At 34.6% G+C, this 22,362-nt stretch overlaps 1 protein-coding gene across 1 annotated transcript in view; it reads right to left on the reverse strand.

Moving 5' to 3' along the window:
* ERO1A (endoplasmic reticulum oxidoreductase 1 alpha) overlaps positions 1–22,362 on the reverse strand; it is a 60,242-nt gene that overhangs the window by 8,266 nt on the left and 29,614 nt on the right. Inside the window, exons 7-13 of the mRNA XM_002753909.6 lie at positions 17,474–17,594; positions 15,200–15,246; positions 12,684–12,695; positions 8,879–8,905; positions 8,670–8,762; positions 4,461–4,707; positions 3,649–3,718 (exon numbers count right to left, since the gene is read on the reverse strand). Coding sequence (XP_002753955.1) covers positions 3,649–3,718; positions 4,461–4,707; positions 8,670–8,762; positions 8,879–8,905; positions 12,684–12,695; positions 15,200–15,246; positions 17,474–17,594 — 617 coding nt within the window. The remainder of the gene's footprint in view (positions 1–3,648; positions 3,719–4,460; positions 4,708–8,669; positions 8,763–8,878; positions 8,906–12,683; positions 12,696–15,199; positions 15,247–17,473; positions 17,595–22,362) is intronic.

Consider the following 22,362-nt stretch of genomic DNA (forward strand, 5'->3'; position numbering starts at 1 on the left):
CTCCCATGTATGCACTACAAATTTCCAAATGGATAGAAATGTTATGATCAATAAAACACAACTTTTACTTTAAAAGTTTGAATAAATGCATGATGGCTTTTGGCAATTATATTTTCAAAATCAATAAATACTAAAAATACTCTGTCATGAGAAGAGGCCTTGAAAGTTTCTGAGTGTAAGAGACTCTCATACCTGTGACAGTTGGAAGCCTCTGTTCTAAAAGAGTGTGCTTGCTTTTGTAGACACTGTCTAATTTCAATGTTTGATTCTACATTAATTCAAATACTTGAATGTGACAGCTCTTGAGTAAGTCTTTGTACGACATGTACAGAGAACAGACATGGCTACTTACAATAGCCAAATTAACATTGTAAGATTAAAACCAAGCACATCAAAGATCATGCATCTTCTGCTTAAGTGAACCTAATATGCGAGGGCCAAATTAATAGGCTAGAAATTTACTAGATCAAATTAGTAAAAATTACTAAGGATTTTACGGGAGAAAATCCTTGTGACTTCCACAAATAACAATCATGTACAATAACCTGAGTATATCTCCTAATTATCTCAGATTAGAAAAATTTATGGTCCTTAAAATGACCAGAACCTAAATCACTTACAGATTTTCCTGGTTTAGACATACAGTTTTAGGTCATTACTTTAAATTACAGCCAGTCAACAAAATGAATGATTAAGCATGCTGTGATTTATATTCAGTGAAACCAACTGACCAATTCTCATCCAAATTCTCAAATACTTTATAAGTCTTTAAATGAGATCCTATTCTATTTGAATTGAATGCTGAATAATTCTCCTTCATGCAAGTCCTCTATTTCTAACCATACATTGATAGGGTATTAAGGAAACAAGATGAGATTTTAAAAACTGATTTATGACTGTTCAAATCCACATTTACCAGAAATTACTTTTTTAAAAAGTAAATCTCTGATATTAGAATGTTTTGTTTTTTACATCTTTCCTGTAAAAGATTCAGAAATATTCTCTGTTACATAAAGACTCCACCTAGACTTCATAGAACATTAAAGGTGAGTGTTTCCGAGTTTTGATCAAATTAAAACACTGAGAAATATTTCGAATCTGCACGATTTAAAAAGAGCTGATGCCAGAACACTTTCCAATAAAGCAGCAAGTAAACTTTAAAAAAAAAAAAGGAACATATTGAAAATAGTAGGAAAAAAGAAGTCTTATTACAGCATCTTCCCCCTCACTTTCTAGTTCCTGGAAGCTGTTTAGGCAGATTATATAAGCACTGAGGTATGTATTTGTAGCAAGAATGCTTCAAGTAGGAGGTAAATGGGAAGTCAAGAATAACTATTATCTAACAGCAAAAAAACTGAGTGCAAAAAATCAGGTTCTTTCATTACAGAAAGAAAGAATAAGAAGCAGAGGAAGATTTTTGTAAATATTTTGATGAAATCAGGCTGGGTGTGGCGGTCCCTCACACCTGTACTCCCAGCACTCTGGGAGGCTAAGACAGGAGGATCACTTGAGGCCAAGAGTTCAAAACCAGCCTGGGCAACATAGTGAGAGCGCCCCCCGCCGCACCGCCGACTCAACAAAAAATTTTAAAAGTTAGCAGGGCATGGTGGTGCTAGCCAGTAGTTCTAGCTACTCAGGAGGCTGAGGTGGAAAGATGGCTTGAACCCAGGAGTTACAGGCTACAGTGAGCTATGATCGTGCCTCTGCACTTCAACTTTGGTGACAAAATAAGACCTTATCTCCTAAAAAGATAAAAATATATATATGAAATTAGACATAGATATATATAGAAATCTCTCTATATATGTGTCTATATCATAGCTAGTATCTTTATTAAGACAAAGCCCAAATTATTAATGTTAATTGTTACCATATCTTAACAATATTCTCTATCTTGTGTTTCAGTACCTATTCAGTAAGAGGTACTTTTATTTATTTTTACTACTTTTTTATGACCAGATAACATCCAAGCAAGAGGTACTAATTTTAAACCTACGTCAAAAAAAAAAAAAACTATCCAACGTTACTCTACAAAGATTCTGTGATATACATGTATGATTTCATGTGTGTGTGTGTATATGTACGTGTATGCGTATTTATATGTGGTTCTGAGGGCCACCTGCCTTTACTTACCAGAGTAAATACAATTTTACTTGACCCCCTCCAGAAATCCCCTGAGGCTGGAAGTTCTCTTTCCTTTTAATGACAAAATATCATGCTCTGCATAGTGTGTAATAAATCTTGCTGGTAATGTTTGATATTTCTAGTATTATGAGGTAAATGCATACTCAGAGACGGTCTTGCCAGAGGTTAGACCCTTTTAAGAGGCAAGGAAATGACCGGACCCCATTCTGTGGGGTATCGAATCTATTCTTTCCCCAGCTACACACTGGTATTCACAACTGTCATTCATTCCCAGTGAGTAAGATGAATGGCAGGGGGTGCAATGGCTCACACCTGTAATCCTAGCACTTTGGAAGGCTGAGGTGGGGGACCAGTTGAGCCCAGGAGTTCAAAACCAGCCGGAGTAACATAGCAAGACCCTGTCTCTACTTTAAAAAAAAAAAAAAAATTAGCCAGGCATGGTGATACATGCCTGTGGTCCCAGCCACTCAGAAAGCTGAAGTGGGAGGATTGCTTGAGCACAGAATGTCAAGGTAGCAGTGAGCCATGATGGTATCACTGCACTCCAGCGTGGGTGACAGAGTGAGATATCATCTCAATAACAATAAAAAAAGATGAATGACAAAACATCACACTGTACCTTCTCCCACTAACGAGAATCTTTTAATTTAACCAATATCATCTTCAGAATTTTCTTTAGCAAAAGATAGACTACTACACTACTCATGCATTGGATCCATTCCCTTTATTACCTCTATTTATTACCTGAGATCATCAATGTGAAAGGCATCTATAAAGTATAGCAATATATAGATAGCAGCTGTTACTTTGAATATAATGCAAAATAGACCTTAAGTGGCACCTGCCTTTCAACTTGATTTTTTTTGAGGAAAAGAAAGATTATGACTCTGATTGTTCCTATAATTTCAAGATGTATATCAAGATTTACTGTTAGGTATAAATACATTTATTTAATTAACAAAAATTACATATGTTTATGGATACAAATGTGATGTTTAAAGTGTACAATGTGAAGTGATTAAATCAGACTAATTAACAAATCCATCACCTCACATGCTTAATCATTTTTTATATAGTGGAAACCTTTAAATCTACACTTTCGGCAATTTTGCAATATACAATGCATTATTACCATAGTTACCATTATATGCAGTAAGTCACTAAATCTTATTCTCCTTAACTGAAATTTGTACCCAAGGATCAACATCCCCTTTTTCCCCATCCACCCTCCACTCCCAGCCTGTGGTAATCATCATACTACTCTCTACTTCTTTTTTTTGTTGATTAAAGACAGGGTTTCACACAATGTTGCCCGAGCCGGTCTTGAACTCCTGGACTTAAGCAATCCTCCCACCTCTGCCTCCCAAAGTGCTGGAATTAGAGGCCTGAGCCACCGCAGCACCTAGTCTACTCTCTACTTCTATGAGTACTATATATATGGGTTTATATTCATATCTGCATAAACGTTAATCAGTCTGTATCTAACAAGTATAAAATAATTACCTTTAGTTTGTGTGCTTCCTTTCTATCCCCAGCAAAAAATGAATTTTCATCAAAATGCAAAGGAAATGACCTGCATTTTAAAACAAAGAATATTCATTTTCATGTGTTATAAATACTAAAAGTCCTGCTAATACAACATTTTACTGATCATGATAAATAAAGAGGAGAAAACATAGTAAAACCAACACTCCGATGTCCTAAAACAAATTCTTATCCTCAAACCTCAAATCTAGATTCTAACTGTGTAAGACAGAAATTTGACCCCAGGTCCAATTTGTTCAAATAAACATGGAAATAATAGAAGTATCAAATAATGAAAGAATGGCTCTTAAAACTAAAAATGTGTGCCTTTCAGTACCCAAGTCAAAATAAAAACAAAAGCAAAATTCAATTCAAAAAGACCTACAAGCAAAATTAACTTTTAATTATGTTCTAAACAGTTTTCCTTTCTCTGAATGAATATTTAAAAAATTGAGGCAGTGCACAGTGGCCTGTGCCTATAATCCCAGGATTTTGGGAGGTCAAGGTAGGTGGATCACTTGGGCCCAGGAGTTCAAGCCAATCCTAGGCAACATGGCAAAACCCCATCTCTACAAAAAACACAAAAATTAGCCTGGCATAGTGGTTTGTACATATAGTCCCAGCTACTTGGGCTGACATGGGAGGACTGCCTGAGCCCAGGAGAACAAGGCTGCAGTGAGTCATGATCCTGCCACTGCACTCCAGGCTAGACATCTCAAAAAAAAAAAAACTTATCTTGTACATTCCTTGTCACTCTTCTATTAATGTATAAATTCTAATATATAATTTACTTGATTTCATGAAGTATTTCCAGAAGTAACATTTTGTTTTCCTCATCCTGAATTTTATTTCCAGTAAAGAGCTGAAAATCTGGGCGCTCGAAGAATGGTAACACTTTGGATAAAGCCCTTAATTCTATCAAGTAGAGAAAGTACAAGTTCTTAAGCCTTCTTGGGCCTTCTCCTTCAGTCAAAATTCCATCGAATCGCTGTTGAAATTCTGTAATGTTGTGTCCCCATTTCTTTTCTAACCAGGTCTCTAAGAAGAAAGAAGAATTAAGTATTAAAAACTGAATTTGATAGTTAAGTAATTTTTACTTTAATTATATTAGGTTATTCATGCCTATAGAAGTAAATTTCATTTTGCATTTTAAATTATATAATAACCACCAAGAAAATGCTTTTTCACAATTTAGCCTTTAATAGTTTTATATTAATATTTTATTTTCTTGAACTCATCCTTAAAATGAATTTAATGTTTTACTGAGAAAGCAAGTCTTACTAATAATAAAAATAATTCTTAATTTTTGTGGGTACATAGTATCTATTTATGCCACATATGACATATTTTGATACAGGCATATAATTTATGTATTAATCACATCAGGAAAAATGAAGTGTTCATCACCTCTAGCATTTATCTTTTGTATTACTAACCAATTCTACACTTTTAGTTACTTTAAGATGTATAATTAAGTTGCTATTGACTGCAGGGTTGCTTTTATGGGTATAATAAAAATTATTTACAAGTATAAATAAAATCTGAGTATTAAAATTCTGATTTCTGCTTTAAAATTTAAAAAAAATTGTTATGTGTTTTTCTTTGAACATGTCGTCTCTCTGCCTGCAAACATACAGAATTTTAGTTGTGATTTACATACAGTTAGCTATGCACATACATTATTCTAAAAATAAAGCTCAGGTGCAAGAAAATTATAGAGTAAGTATGTTTGTGTGAGTATCAGTTTGTACCTATTTTCAGAAGAATAGAACAATATTGGAACAAAGGAAATATTTTAATAAGGTGACTAATTTACTAGAAAACTGAAAACCTCAAAAATGCTGAAAGCAAATCTATACTCTGCTTTTGATTGCATTCATTACTGCAAAATCTTCTGACTTATGATTCAGAATCTCCCCATGAAAATTTTCTGCTTTTCCTTGCTTGGTACTCATGCTAGACCTATAATTTTCTTGTCTCTTATAATTTTTTTCTTTTATAGTTTATGAGGTATTCATTAGGTGAGCTGGTCATGACTAATAAGAATGATTTTTATAAAATTTACTAGTGTACATAAAACAATTTTTAGATGTATTTCCAAAACTGTGTATTATATTTTATTTAATTAGGACATTCCATTTGTTCTTTTAATTGGAGAATTTTACATAAGCCTTTTTTTCCTTTACTTGTTTTCATTATAATTGACACGAGTAAATTTATATATTTATTGAGCCAATTTGTTCAGATAAGAACTAGGGATGCCTCATAAGTCATGAGGATGTTTTTTATATATAAATGTGGCAAACAAACATGACACTGCTTGCTGTGTAGCAGATGCTCCATAATAAGCCATAAATATTCCTGCCAGAGTTAGTTTGTAAGTTCAAGTCAGAGATGCAAAATATCAATAGTGAGGAAGTAAGATTAATTTTTCATGTGGAGATTACATTTTTCCAAGCTGCACAGCCAAATCTTGCTGAATTTAAAGAGAAATTCTGTTTCTTTTATTTCCTAATTATCCTTAGTTTTTTTTTTTGTCTTATTATGTGTCTTCTAACTGTGTATTCATCACAACCTTTCTCCTTCTTTTTCTATGTAATGGCTACAGTTTTCTCACCAGTGTCTTCATGCCATATCATTTTACATGGTACTTTGTAGGTTTTGATGAGAAAGCTGCTATTTCTAATGCACTCAAAATTTGATTTTAATTAGAGACTTTACTTATCAATTTAACTTTCAGATCAGTTAATTAAGAAAAAGGCATACACTTTCCACAAGTAAGAGGATTAAGTAACTTAGCATTGTTTTTCTCTGTTTGTAAAAGAAAAATTTTATTAAATTCTTATACAAATTGTGACACATATAAAATTGGCTAGAAAATACATCTCAGAAATTATTAGGAGAGCTAATAGAAAGTGAAGATTTTAAATTTAATGTTCCATGATACACTTACAGCACAACATATGTTTCCATGCAAAATCTTTTAAGTGAAAATGTTAAAGGTTGCAAAATAATAAAATGATCTCTGTCGAAATGAAATTTGGAATAATATTTTTTTGCATATTGATAATACAACTCAGAGGAATTTCTCACTCTTATTTTATGTGATTTTTTTTTAGTGGGTGAAGGTCAGCATACAGTGTATATTCTTAGGCACCTAACTGTAGTCAACTTCTTGGTCATTTTCTCTGGAAAAATTTTGGAGATCATTGCAAATTTTAGATTAAACCATTTTCTCTTATTTTTTTATGCAGACTTGTTTATTGTGTTCACAGAGTGGCCAGTCATAAGGCCGTAAGCTACACCTGCCCTTTTATTATCATTCATACCATTACCATCTGTAATAAATAAATCTATATTCATTTTGTAAAAGATGTTTGGAAGTACATATACATTGTCAAATACTTAATTATAGGTAATTACCTTACATATAGTTAATGTTGTGGCAAGAGCACATGACATTGTCAGCATCTTTCAAAACTACAAATACATTATTTTGATCTACAGTCACTATGCTGTATAAAAAAAATCTCCTGAACTTATTCTACTAATTATAATTATGTATTTTTTGATCAACATCTTTTCAAACCCTCCTTTCTCCTAAATACCTTGGGGTCTGGTGCTCACCACTTCACTCTCTATTTCAATCAGATTAAGTTTTTTAGAATGGCTTTGCAAGTGAAATCATGAAATAATCATCTTTGTGCCTGCCTCATTTCAAAAAATATAATGCCCTCCAGGTTAATTCATGTAATAGAAAATAATAAAATTTCCTTTTTTAAAGATGAAAAAAGATAATAAAAATAAAACTTCTGAATATAAACATATTCATAAAATTGGAATACACAATTTAAAATGACAATCTAAAATTACTAATGAGTTTAGGCCAGGCACGGTGGCTCACGCCTGTAATCCCAGCACTTTGGTAGGCCAAGGCCAAATCTCATCTCTACAAAAAATACAAAAAAAAAATTAGCTGGGCATGGTGGCATGCTTCTGTAGTCATAAGGTAGGAGGTAGGACTTGGCTCAGGAGGTGGGAGTCAGGACACTGGACCAAATTGAAAACTAGCTAAAACAGGGAGGGGGCGGAAGCAGCTTTCCATAAACCACACAAACCAGTGTGCCATGTCAGTTTCTCATTCCCATGGCAACATGCATTAGTTACCACCCCTTTCCATAGCAATGACCCAGAAGTTACTACCCTTTTTCTAGAAATTTCTCCGTAATCTGCTTCATAATTTGAATATAGTAAAGAGGAGACTATAAATATGACTGCAGAACTGCCTATGAGCTACTGCTCTGGGCACACTGCCTATAGGGCAGCTCTGCTCCATGAGGGGCAGTACCTCTGCTGTTGCTGTACCCTGCCGCCACCAGCTGGCCTTCAAACATTTTCCGGGGCAAAGCCAAGAACCCTCCCGGGCTAAGTCTGGCCACTGCATGCTAGATTGGGCAACAGACCCTGTCTCAATCAATCAAACAATCAATCAATAAATAAAATGGAAGTTTCTATATTTTGTTTCCCAAGAGTTGTAATATTTTAATTCCAGAAGAAATATGGTACTGATGAAAATCAACCACAGTCTAATTTTCAATAGTATTAAGGCATAAACAGCAACAGGAAAGGATTTTACCCTTTTAAACTCCAGGCCTGATACTGACACACAAATGAAAAAGTTTTGATACAATAATGCTTATCAAACAGCAAACTGTGCTGTTAGGAGCTATTTAAATTTCCACAAGAAAACAAAAGAATATTTCCAAAGTGATATGTACAATTCTGAGCAACTTCTTAAAAGTGAAGAGAGCTAAGAATATGTTGAACTGTTCAACTGTATCTACAGTTCCCACCTTTCTGATTAGTACTATTTAAGAGTGAATTTTTACTGCCTAATATTCAATCAGGTCAATCTTTTCCCATTCGGGTCAATGCCAGGAAAACTTTAAGAATATCTAAAATTAAGAGTAGTAAAGTGAATGAAAGCAAATGTCACATACCTTGTAAAAGATACCTTGCACTCAAATGCACATTAATGCTTGCATGTAGGCCAGATATAAGTCTGTAGAATGCTCTTTTTTCTACACAGAGGCCTAAGAAAAAGCAAAGACTTAGAAATAAAATTTCATATGTGAATCTTGTAGACATAAAATTAATCTCATGGGAAAAAGAAATCATCATTGAAATGTATTTTAAAGTTTCTAATTACCTTCTAGCCAACTGTAAAAAGTGTTCTCTGAAATCAAAAGAAAAATAACTCATAAGACTGGAAAAATGCCAAAATACAAGTTTTTCAAAAGTTTTAAACCATTATAGCAAATTTGTGGCAAACAGCAATTTAAAGATTGTTTAACCTAACAGTCCAAGTCTTAAATGTAATTTCACAAAAGGAAGAAGAAAAGTTTGTGGTATGGATTCAGTTAAGTGCCAGTCTGCTACTTAGTGTTTAAAGAGCTTTAGCATTGCCTTAGGTAGACCCAGTCTCCTAACTTTCTGGTTAAAGTGTTTTACATGAGGTCAAAATAGAGAATTTAAATACTAAATCAATTAAGAATGGAAAAATATGGCTGGGCACGGTGGCTCACGCCTGTAATCCCAGCACTTTGGGAGGCTGAGGTGAGTGGATCACGAGGTCAGGAGATAAAGACCATCCTAGCCAACATGGTGAAATCATGTCTCTACTAAAATTACAAAAAAATTTGCTGGGCATGGTGGTGTATGCCTGTAGTCCCAGCTACTCGGGAGGCTGACGCAGGCGAATGGCTTAAATCTGGGAGGCAGAGGTTGCAGTGAGAGAGATCAGGCCACTGCACTCCAGCCTGGAGACAGAGCGAAACTCTGTCTCAAAAAAAAAAAAAAAAAAGAATGGGAAAATACTTAGCTTTGATAACAACTGATGCTATGAAAATTAAGGATTCATTACATGCTTTTTAAATTAGAAAAAAATTAAAACGAGATAGTATCGGAGGGGTACTATATGTATTTAGCTAATATTACATGCCATTCACTGTTTCAAAAGAGCAATTCAGAGAAATGTTACAAAAACCAAATATCACTTATATTCTTATGACCTAATAAGATCATTGTTGATCTATTTAATGCCTAGTAATTCTACAAATATGATAATAGTGAAATTAACATGATAGAATGCTAACTAACTGGTTAACATGGTCAAATAACATCCAACTATGAAAACAACAAGAATGCAGAACATAGCCAATACATAAAAATGTTTACTTGAATTATAGAAAAGGCATAAAAAATTATTATAACTCTGTAAAGATTCATGTATGCATTTGCTACAGAGATAATAAACACTGTACAGTGTTTTTTACTAAAGTTGCTTACAGTAATGTTAAAAATGAACCAAACAAGCATAAAATAATGGAAGGAATGGCAGAGAGAATAAGGAATAAATTGGACTACATAAAAACTCAAAACATCTATTTGTCAGAACACTTCATAAACAAAAGCAAAATACAAACCACAAGCAGGGTAAATGTGTGTTGTAAATACAACAAGGGGATAAGATCCTAAATATATGAAAAGCTCATAAACTAAATAAAAATGCTAAAATGCCCACTTGAAAAGAGGCAAATAATATGAATTTTTAAATTCGCAAAGGAAAAACTACAAATGATAACAGACAAAAATTGCTGGGCAGGCGCAGTGGCACACACTTGTGATCTCAGCACTTTGGGAGCCAAGGCGGGTGGATCACGAGGTCAAGAGATCGAGACCATCTTGGCCAATGTGGTGAAACCCTGTCTCTACTAAAAATACAAAACTTAGCTAGGCATGGTGGTGCATGCCTATAGTCCAAGCTACTCGGGAGGCTAAGGCAGGAAAATTGCTTGAACCCATGAGGCAGAGGTTGCAGTGAGCTGAAATCGTGCCACTGCACTCCAGGCTGCGTGACAGAGTGAGACTCCATATCAAAAAAAAAAAAAAATTGTTTGGGCTTATGGGCAACAAAAAATGCAAATGAAAACAAAAGATATATGACTATTACCTACCTAATAAGATAAAAATAGGATAATCTTTAATGCTGACAAGTGTTGGACAAAACTATTTATATATGTAAAACATAAATATCAAAATGTTAGCAGAAAAGCATATCTGGTAGTAACGAAGGGTATGCTTCCTGGAGTCCAACTGCCTGATTTAAATCTTAACTCTGCTACTTACAAATCATATTATTTTAATCAAGTTGCTGAACCTCTCTTCATCTATAAAATGGAGACAGGAATAATGCTCCCTAGAATTGTTGAAAAAAATTAAATGAAATCCTATTTGTAAATTGCTTAGACGAGTGGCACAGAGTTATTAATTATCTGGGGATGGTGGGATTACAAGGGATTTATTTCCTTATGAAAATTTTCAGGGTTCTTTTTTTCAAGTTTTTGGTCATGAATTAGGGAGTTGGGGATAATACTGGACTTAGGCTTCCAGTGAAATTTTCAGTTCAGAGAGAGAGAGAGAGAGAGAAAGTGCACGTGTGTGTGTGTCTTTTTTTTTTTTTTTTTTTTTTTGAGTCTCGCTCTGTTACCCAGGGTGTGGCAGGCAGGGGGCTTTTTTTTTTTTTTTAAACAGAGTCTCGCTCTGTTACCCAGGCTGGAGGGCAGTGGCTCCATCTCGGCTCACTGTAACTTGCACCTCCCAAGCTCAAGTGACCCTCCTGCCTCAGCCCCCGCATAGCTGAAATCACAGGCATGTGCCACCCTACCCAGCTAATTTTTGTATTTTTAGTAGAGACAGGGTTTCACCATGTTGGCCAGGTTGGTCTCAATCTCCTGGCCTCAAGTGATCAGCCTGCCTTAGCCTCCCAAAGTGCTGGGATTATAGGCATGAGCTACTGTGCCCTGCCAGGAATCAGTTCAATATTATAATCCTGAAGTACCTATTCTCAAGTTGACCTGACTGTGATCTAAACAATCCCTTAATATGATAGCTGTCAGGAATAACCCTTTGATGTTTGGCCGAAATCAATACTTATAAATAAGACAGTTTCTTTAAGGATGGCTCCCACAGGTTAACGATCTTTTTTCTGATAATAAGAGGTCTTCAAATAGAACTGAAAAATCATAGTAGCCTCCTCTAATGTGGCTAGAATATAGCACAGAACTAGGTTGATGGCCAAGGTCAAATAAGGTTACTCAAAACTGAAAATTATAGAATCACATGTACCAGTAGCAAATATGAGACATCATTGGAAAAATAATCTCACTACTAAACAACTTCTCTTCTAAACAGGTCTGAGTCAGCATTTTATTTACCTGTTACAGTTACTATAATATAAAGTATGATAATAAAACAGCAATGTTATCAGACTTTAGTATTCTGTTATTTAGACACAATCCAAAAGCAATTCATAAGAATTATGTTAGGAAAATAGAGGATTTTGAGGGAAAGAAAAGTGATACTTCACATTTTAGCAATTTCACCTAGATAGACTAAAGCTAAGCATCATGAAGTCTTTTCATATTGTTGAGCATATGGTCTTAAGAATAACAAAAGTCATTTCAATTTCACCCTTAAAGCAAAAAGACAAAGTCAACCTAAAGTATGTTGAAATTGTTAGCATTAGTTAGACCTGGCAATGACTCCTACATCCACGAGTCAGCATCAACCTTAGAAGCCAGCTCTGGAATCAACACTCATCATGCTCAGAACTTTCCTACATGAAACCCAGCAGATCCTAGAGTTCAACCAGTAAAAGACAGAGGACATTTCCCTGGCCTGAGGCAATAGGGGAGGTGGGGAGTGGACATGCTTCCACATTCAGGGGGTAAAACATGCAAATGAATCATCAGAGGCTGAGGCACGCTGTAACACCTGAACCCAGACACAAAAAGTCACTTTCCCTTACCCTGTGCTAGTACCTCCAGACTTTCAGATAAATAAGTAAAAATTAAGTTCTTCTGATTTTTAGAGGTGGGAAGTTTGCCATAATAAACATCTGAATCTATAAACAAATTCATATATGTAATATATAATAAAGAAATTGTACTTACCTTCACTTTTCCCTGAAAAGCAAAACAAAATGCTTATTAAAATAAGCTTCCAGTATCCCTTTCATAAAAATAAGACTTTAATAATGGTTAGTTTTAGTCCAACAGTTCATTCACACAAGTAAAATCTGAAAGTGAGACATTCGTGACTGCAACTTTATCTGGTGGTGATATGAATCATGCCTGATTTGACTAAATGGTGTTATCTCCACGAGTGTGCATTAGGAGGTTCAGCTCACATAAGATTTAATAGCCTGACAGGAAAGAAAAAGTAATCCATCACCTGAGAGCACTCTTCAGTATCTGAAGGACCTATGTTTATTTCACTGGCAGAGAGTTTTTCTACATTTATTTATCCTAAAACTATAATATAGTTTCTGTTAAGGATTTTTATTATTGCTTTGAAACCTCCAGCCTTGCCTTATAATATTTAACCTCAGTTGGGAATATTTTCACAGGCTATTTATAAGATTCAAATTATACATAATATAGTAATTTGTATGCGGCTGCTTATTTACTACTGAAAATTTGTCTTCAAAAATTTTGCCCACTTTTTCAATACCATTAGTTTATTAAAGAAATATGTAATCATTGCAAATATACATTTTAAAAAAAGATGACAAAAAGTTATTCATAATTACCCAGCCCAAAGATAAATACTACTTACATTTTAGTGAATATCTTTTTTGTTTATAGATACATTAGTCATGTTTTTATAAAAATGTATTACACATATTATTTTGATACATGCTTTTCCTCACTGTGCTATTGGTCACTTTTCATTTAAATGAATATGAATTTACAGCAACATTTATAATGGCTATTTTCTACTATGTGACTATACCATAAGTCATTTAACCAGTTCCCTAACGATAAACATTTAAATTGTTCCTATGTATCTTTATGGTAAGTGATGCAGTTAATTACTTTATCAAATCATAATGTGAGTTCATAATGATACACTCTTTTTTATTAATTTGCATTTCATCTGATATTAAATCAATGGCTTCCACCGAGTCAGCACATGTGACTGTATAAACCCAAAAGCGTTATTAAAGATTTTTTTCATTTCTAATCTAAGAGAAACCTCCAAGAATTTAGGGAATAATGCAATCTCATCTCCTTCTAGGAGGAAATTTATATGTATTAACTATTTGAGATAAGCATCTTTTCAAATAAATTTTTAAAATGAGAACTAAGCACGTTTGCTAAAAGTACATTAAAGATTTTATCAATAAGCACATATTTGAAGAGAATAAGGATATTTAATTTCTAAAGAAAAAGTCTGAAATCATACACTGAAATGGCTTACTCAACAAACCATTCTTCATATTACAGACTGGGCAGGGTTTTTGTAAATTTTAATTTTACATCCCCTCTAGCATCTACACAGTGCCTAGCACATAGTAAATGGTGGATAATCATTTGCTGAAAGAACAACCGACTTCACTATCGTAGACAAGATCATTTAATGAGGAGAGCAATTTTCAGTGATCATGTATCTAACAAACTACTCCATCTGTGATGTGTCAGGCTCTATATTGAGAGATAAAACAGATACATGTTACCCATACATTCAGAGTACAGGGGTAAATCAGTAGATATATAGCTATATAAATAATAAAATAATGCTACACGGTGGAAAAGGCCGCAAGAAGAAAACAAAAGAATTAAAAATACAAACATGGCCAGGTGTGGTAGCTTACACCTGTTCCCAGCACTTCGGGATCACCTGAGGTCAGGAGTTTGAGACCAGCCCAGCCAACATGTTGAAACACTGTCTCTACTAAAAATACAAAAATTAGCCAGACGTGGTGGCAGGTACCTGTAATCCCAGCTACTCGGGAGGCTGAGATAGGAGAACCACCTGAACCTTAGAGACAGAGGTTGTAGTGAGCCAAGATTGCGCCACTGCACTCCAGCCTAGGTAACAAAGAGTGAAACTCTACCTACCCCCACCTCCTCCCCACCAAAAAAAGCTACAAACACATGCATAAGATTACTTCATGAGGAAGAAGAAATTACTTCTGGGTCAGGCAAAGTTTTATGGAAGAAGCATCATTTGAACCAGACCTTGAGTGAAAATAGAGTATTAAAAATGTTATTACAATTTAAAGACATATAAAGTTGAAATCAAACTCCCGATATATGCAGTAATTTCAAGTTTTAGAAAAAAACTGTGAGTTTTGTATATTCATCTGTGAGATGAGTAAAAATTTTTAAAGATGGACACAGTATATCTGCAAAAATACATAGAAGAATAAATACATATTCTAATCTTTATTTTTTGATAATCTAAAAAATTATCAAAATATAAAAAATTATAAAAATACTCCTTACTGAAGTACAAATATTTCAAGCACCAATCTCCGCAAGGGTGAAGCATAACTTCTATGGAAATAGGACTGTGGATTATATGGCCTCAACTATTACTGCCATTTATCTTGCCTCCCTTTCCTCCGAATCAAAAAAAGTTCCCTAGCTGATAAATAATATCACAATGCAAATAAGTAATTTACCTTGACCAGAAGCCAAAGGATTTAAAGGTCTTTTAATTGTCTGTGGCCTAGAAACAAAAAGAATTAAAAATGTAAACACAAATATGTTACCAATCATGTTATATTTGATATTATCTCAGAAAGTTGCTTAATATCCAAAATCAAATTGTTTTATTGAGATTATAAAATATTTAGTTTCCTCTAATTGCTTTAAGGGAAGGTGGCTATTTGTTTTAGTGATAATAGTTCCTGACGTTTTCCCACTGTAGCAGCCAGCAGGTCATTTGCTAATCACTTCTTTAAACAAAAGAAGAGAGAGTATCTGTGAAGCTCTTCTAGAGTCACTACTATGTTTTTATATGTACTATATATACATATCTATGTATATGTGCATGTATGGCACAAAGTGTATCCCAATTGAAAGACAAGCAAAAAATAATCAATATAAGCATTAAAATTAAAAAAAAAAAATTTTTAAATAGTGCAGATTATTTTCCACTTAGGTAATCTTTAGACACACCACTTTGCCCTGTGGCTAAGTTTGTTACAATTTAAATAAAAGTTGTTTGTTCAGCAGGAAAAAACAGAAATTTTCTGGAGAGTTAATATGTCACTAAAGTGCTTTTAAATCCCAAAATAAATATGCATTAGATTATTAGTAAACTATAGGGATTGTTTTAACATCCATTTTAAAAATTTGCACAGCTGAAAACATTTTGAGAACAGAATATGTAAGCTATATTTTAAAATACACCATATGATTAACTTAGCCCCTTATACATTGTTTATATTAGAAATCATGAGAATCAGGATAGCAATTAGTATGAAAATGACTACAAAACTAATACGAATCTAACAAATGCTTCATGGATTCTTAATTCACATTAAAAATAACAACAACAGGGCCAGGTGCAGTGGCTCGTGCTGTAATCACAACACTTTGGGAGGCCAAGGTGGGGGGATCACCTGAGGTCAGGAGTAAAGAACAGCCTGGCCAACATGGTGAAACCCTGTCTCCACTAAAAATACAAAAATGAGCCAGGCCTGACGGCACGTGCCTATAGTGCCAGCTACTGGGGAAGCAGAGGCAGGAGAATCACTTGAACCTGGGAGGCAGAGGTTGCGGTGGGCAGAGATGACTTCACTGCACTCCAGCCTGAGTGACAGAGACTCTATCCCCCCCCAAAAAAAGAAAAACAACAACAACAAAAAAAACCTTTAAAGTAAATCATTGTCAGTAAATCAAACATTTCTAGTAATAAGATAAATAAAATACATGGCAGAAATAAGTAATTAATAAAAACTCTACTTTCCAAATTGGAGAAATTCTTCAAGTCAAAAAAAAAAAAAAAACACAAAAACCACAGTATGACATTTTATTGGTGGTGTAAACATAATTACCAATCTCATATTTATGTCTGACTTATAAAAAGTGAAATATATATTATCCCCGTATTTAGGAACCCTAAAGATTTTCCCAGAACTCTTTCCATCTCTAAGATAGCACATGCTCGCACATACGTTCTTTCCAAAAACAAGTAAGTGCACTGTTTAGTGCCTCAAGGCTTACATGTGAGGAACTTGAAGTATTTCTCAGACACCCAGTGACCAGCAACTGCCTCCAGCATAATGAATACCCAGTACACAGTGGGCTCTTCACTTACTAGTTAACACTGAACAAATCATTTAATCCCTCTAAGTCTGTTTCTCTATGAAACAGTGATGACTGCAACTCAGGGTATTGCAAAGACTAAAGGAGAAAATGTATGTAACATGCTTACCACAATGCCTAGAATACAGTGAGTGCTCAAAAATGTTACCTATTACAATTGTTCTCTGAAATCAATTTAACTGTAAAAACAACCAAAGCCACAGAAAGGGGAGTACAGAGCACCAAAACGAGAATTTAAGAGTTATATATTCTTTTCTCTACACTGTCACTAACCATGTGATCTTGGAAAATGAAGCAAACCTCTCCAGCTCTAGGTTATCTTATCTATAAAGTAAGATCCCGTAATCTACTCAAGGAACATTTGTCAAGTACCTACAATACTTCCATAAAAGTCTAATACTCCTCTAATTCTTAAAAAAAAAAAAAAAGGAAAAATTTGTGGAAACTCACATCTATATATTTCCCCAGAAGGAAACTGGATTAATGAATAGTCATGTTTCCTTGTAGAAATACATCTTTTAACAAAGTGAATTTGATTTTTAATTTTAAATCATTATGATTTTGTTTATAAAAAGAAATCACCACATCTTACAGGAATTTTTCTAAATGAAAATAACACATACTTAAAACAGTTTTCTTCATAGATGACATTCCATATTTTCCAAGCATCTGGTCCCTTGTAACCGGTGTAGCGCTCAGGATTAAGAAGCAAATCTACATATTCAGCATCAGGGGACTGAATGTCTGTAAAATAAAATGTCTTATTAAATCTTTCTTAACCTCAGTTACCTTAAAAAGCTAATATACAAGACTGTATTCCATTGATTCTAAGGCACCACAAATATAACAATGTGTCAGGGATTTTAAAACAACTTTTCAGGAGAAAGAAAGGAAGGAGGCCAGGTGCAGTGGCTCATGCCTGCAATCCCAGCACTTTGGGAGGCAAAGGGCCACATATCACTTGAGGTCAGGAGTTGGAAGGCAGCCTGGCCAACATGGTGAAACACTGTCTCTACTAAAAATACAAAAATTAGCCAGATGTGGTGGTGCATGCCTATAGTCCCAGCTATTTGGGAGGCTGCAACAGGAGAATCTCTTGAACCCAGGAGGTGGAGGCTGCAGTGAGCTGAGATCATGCCACTGTGCTCCAGCTTGGGCAACAGAGCAAGACTCTGTCTAAAAAAAAAAGAAAAGGAAAGAAGGAAAAGAGAGAGAAACACACACAGCCACATTACTTGTACACACTGGCTACAAAAACATTATGATGATTTTAGGAATTGCAAAAATAGAAATACGTAAATTTTAGAATCAAAGAAACATAGTAATTCAATTCTCACAAGCTATCCAGACAAAGAATACAATACACATTTCCCTCCACATTAACTACAGCAGTTCATCAATAACTACAGTAAATTAAGGAGTATTAGTATCATACACTGCTTGTTACCAAATACTTTCTTCTTAGATGACTACCAGCAGGATCTGCTACCAACCTGGCATAAAGCAAAAGTTACAGTGCAGAATGATTCTGTGTCAGCATTATTTATAAAAGAGAAAATTGGACACAACCTAAACACCCAACATCACAGAAGAGTTAGACCATGGGCTTTGGAGACAGAACACCCAGGTTAGAATCCAGACCCTGTCACTTATCTATCATTTATAATGTGTTATAACTTCAAAACAAAAAACATGGCCCCAGGCCCGGCCCAATGGCTCATGCCTGTAATCCCAGTACTTTGGGAGGCTTGAACGTAGATTACTTTGGGAGGCATGAGGGTAGAGCCCAGGAGTTCAAGATCAGCCTGGGTAACATGGTGAAACACCAAGCATCAATAAAAAATACAAAAATTAGCCAGGCTTCATGACATGTGCCTGTGGTCCCAGCTACTCAGCAGGCTGAGGTGGGAGAGTTGCTTGAGTCCAGGAGGTCCAAGCTGCAGTGAGCCGTGATTGCACCACACGGCACTCCAGCCTGGGCAAGAGTGAGACCCTGTCCCAAAAAAAAGATGGACCATAGTCCTCCAGTGTCTTTGTGAAATTATTTGGTACTATAATAATACTTTATTCATATATAAAGCTTAACAGTATGAGCCAACGAAGAATGAAAAGTGGACAAAAACAGTCTTGATGCAACCAAAGTCAATGACAAAAGTATGAGCACAAAAGTGCTTACTGGAGAGTCCATCAAGCTCTGAACTAAACCTATTTTTATTATTAAAAAAAAATACAAAGAAAACCCCTAAGCTTTGTTATTTTTACTCCAATTCACAGTACATTAGAAGCATAAATTAGGGGGAACATTGCTTCTAGAAGCAGTACAATGACAGCATCTTAAAATAGCAGAGTTCAATGCAGAAGTGGCAATTAAAATAACTAGAAAAACAAAATATAGGACTTAAAAATCAAATTAAGATGGAATCTTCTAGTTCAGAAATGGGTAACTGTTCATTTCAATTAATACTAAAGGCAATTGCCACGTATAGTAAATTATAATAAGTTAATTTCTTAAACTCTGATGTTTAAAATATGTAAATAATGGCCAGTATTCAGTACTTTAAGAGAGAAAACTAACCACCAAGAAATGATTAAATGTTTAAATATTCTACCTAGAGATAAACATTTGTTGCCTCATAATTTTACTTACTATAAATACTTCAAGCTTATAAAAAGTGAATATTACTATATTAATTATAATTATACTATAAATAGTACAATTATACAATTATAGTTTAATTATACAAATATATTTTAAATATTATAATTATATTAAATATTACTATAATTATATTTGTGCCAAGAATTTTTATGATGCGCTGGTTCCTATCGCTGAATGAAACCTGAATTTTTTCATAGAAAACTAGTTAAACACATTTTGTAGAATCTAAGGAAAGGCATTTCAGAGCCCATTTGTCCCTTACAGAAAGATACTGATATCCAGCCCTAGAAGCAGAAAACATATGTCCTGCAAAAACCTATATGATGTGTTGGTTTCTATCACTGACTAGAACCTGTTTTTGACAAAAGCTCAAATTTCCAATTAGGATTTTGAAAATACCTTCTATATTTCATGTTCCATTTACATCTATTATTTATTCCTGCTCAAGCTTTCTTTAAAATATTCATCTTTTTTTAACGGAAGAAACTAATACAAATGGGCAAGTGATTTCACCAAACATTACCTACATATAAGAAGTGAGTCAAAAAAAAAAAAAAAATGTTTTGGCAGCAGATAGTGGTGATGGATGCACAGCATTGTAAATATAATGAATCCCACTGAATTGTATACTTAAATGTGGTTAAACTGTAAATATCATTACACCTATTTTACCACTGTTTAAAAGAACTCAGTTTCTAGAAAAAATTTACCTCTTAAGTTTTGCAGTTCTATGGAGGTAGTAGTTGATATAATTTTGTATATACATTTTGCATAAGTAGCTAAAATGTAGGGATTACAAAAACCTGCTTCAGTTATATTGCTGTTGGATTGTTAGGTATTTTCCTTAAAGATGGTCCATGTTACTTTTGGAGAAGAGAATATTGAACCATTAGCCGAGTTTGCGCTGTCTAAAGTTAAGCTAGAACGCTGGTGCTGTTAAAATCTCGGAGCCCTGGAATTCATTAAAACTCTGATCATGGCACAGTAGCTCATGCCTGTAGTCCTAGCTACTCAGGAGACTGAGGCAGGAGAATTGCTAGAACCTAGGAGGTGGAGGTTGCAGTGAGCCAAGATTGCGCCACTGCACTGGAGCCTGAGCAACAGAGTGAGACTCCATCTCAAAAGAACAAAAAAACAAAAAAAAAAACCTCTGATCAAGACTTAAGGATTTTCCAGTTCTTCCTTTTTCTAGTATTTTCCTTTTCTAAGTTGAATTGTTAGCCTCTTTAGTGGCTAAAAAAATCTGTTTTGGTATTCTTCTGTGGCTCTTTTCTAGTGGACTAATGTTCAAAAATTAGTGAAAATAGGCTTGCCTTGGTGACTCACGCCTATAGTCCCAGCACTTTGGGAGGCCAAGGAGGGAAGATTGCTGGGTCCAGCCTGGGCAACATAGGAAAACTCTGTCTCTACAAACAATACAAAAATTGGCCAGGCCAGTAGTCCCAGCTATTCAGGAGGTGGGAGGATTACTTGAGCCTAGTAGGTCGAGGCTGGAGTGAGCCATGATTGCACCACTGTATTGTAAGCCTAGGACAGAGTGAGATCTTGTGTTAGAACAACAGCAGCAACAACATATTAGTGGATACAGTGATATAAATTCTTTTAATTATAAGCAAAAGATGAAGTCCACAGTCTCCATAAAAGATAAAGTGTTTTAATGTCATGGCTTCTTTCTGGGGAAAACTGCTTTCTTTAATGGAGACAGTAGCCATGTTTTGGTATATACTTAGTTATAATTTCTTATTTCAATTCTAAAATCTGAAAACTCTGAAAACTGAACATTTCTCCCCCTGAGTTTAGCACAGGCTCATTTAGTGTGAGTATTCATATGTTTCACTGTAGAAATATTTATGTGTTTGAATACAGCTTGCTGCCCCACGTCAAGCTGGAGTAATATTCAATATATTTTTCATGTACTATATTACCTTTGTAAAATCTGGAAAGTTCTCCATTCCATCCAAGACCCATATGGTCCCAGGCATGTTGGGTAAGGGATGTAGACCTGTATCAAGATTTGAACTAGTACAGGAAGGCGATGCGATGTTCTCTCAACACCCTTTTTTTGCTATCTTTTCTACAAGGTTTTTTTTTTAACCTTAAATATTGTTGTGAGATAAAAGAAAATTTATAATATGCAGCTATAAGTTTTTTAGTCCTCCAGTGTTAGAAAAAGAATGGTAATATTTTAGCTTTCATTAAAAAGTATCCTTTTGAGACTATAGTGTGCTGCACCAAGTGGGAATCAGTGACTCACTTCCTTGATTGAGGAACTGTAATAGGTGTAATAATATTTACAGTTTAACCACATTTAAGTATACAATTCAGTGGGATTCATTATATTTACAATGCTGTGCATCCATCACCACTATCTGCTGCCAAAACTTTTCCAGAACCTTAAACAGAAACTCTAACCATTCAGCAATAATGCCTACCCACCACAACCTCTGATAATCTTTAGTCTACTTTCTGTCTCTATGAATTTGCCTATTCTTGACATTTCATAAAAGTGGAATCATTTAATAATTGTCCTTTGGTGCCTGACCTATTTCACTTAGCATATTGTCAAGGTCCATCCATGTTGTAGCATGTATCAGAACGTCATTCCTTTTTTCTGGCTGAATAGTATTACATTGTGTATATTATATACCACATTTTGTTTATCCATTGAAACAGTGCTGGATAATTGGGTTGTTAATGACTTTTTGGCTACAATGAACATTGCTTTGCTATCTGTTTGAGTCCCTGTCTTTAATTTTTTTTAGTACATACCTAGGAAAGGAACTGTTGTCATATGCTAATTCTATGTTTAGGTTTTTGAAGAATCATCAAACTGTTAGAAACTGAGTTTTTTTC

This window comes from Callithrix jacchus, chromosome 8 (assembly GCF_049354715.1).
Source record: "Callithrix jacchus isolate 240 chromosome 8, calJac240_pri, whole genome shotgun sequence".
Classification (NCBI taxonomy): Eukaryota; Metazoa; Chordata; class Mammalia; order Primates; family Cebidae; genus Callithrix; species Callithrix jacchus.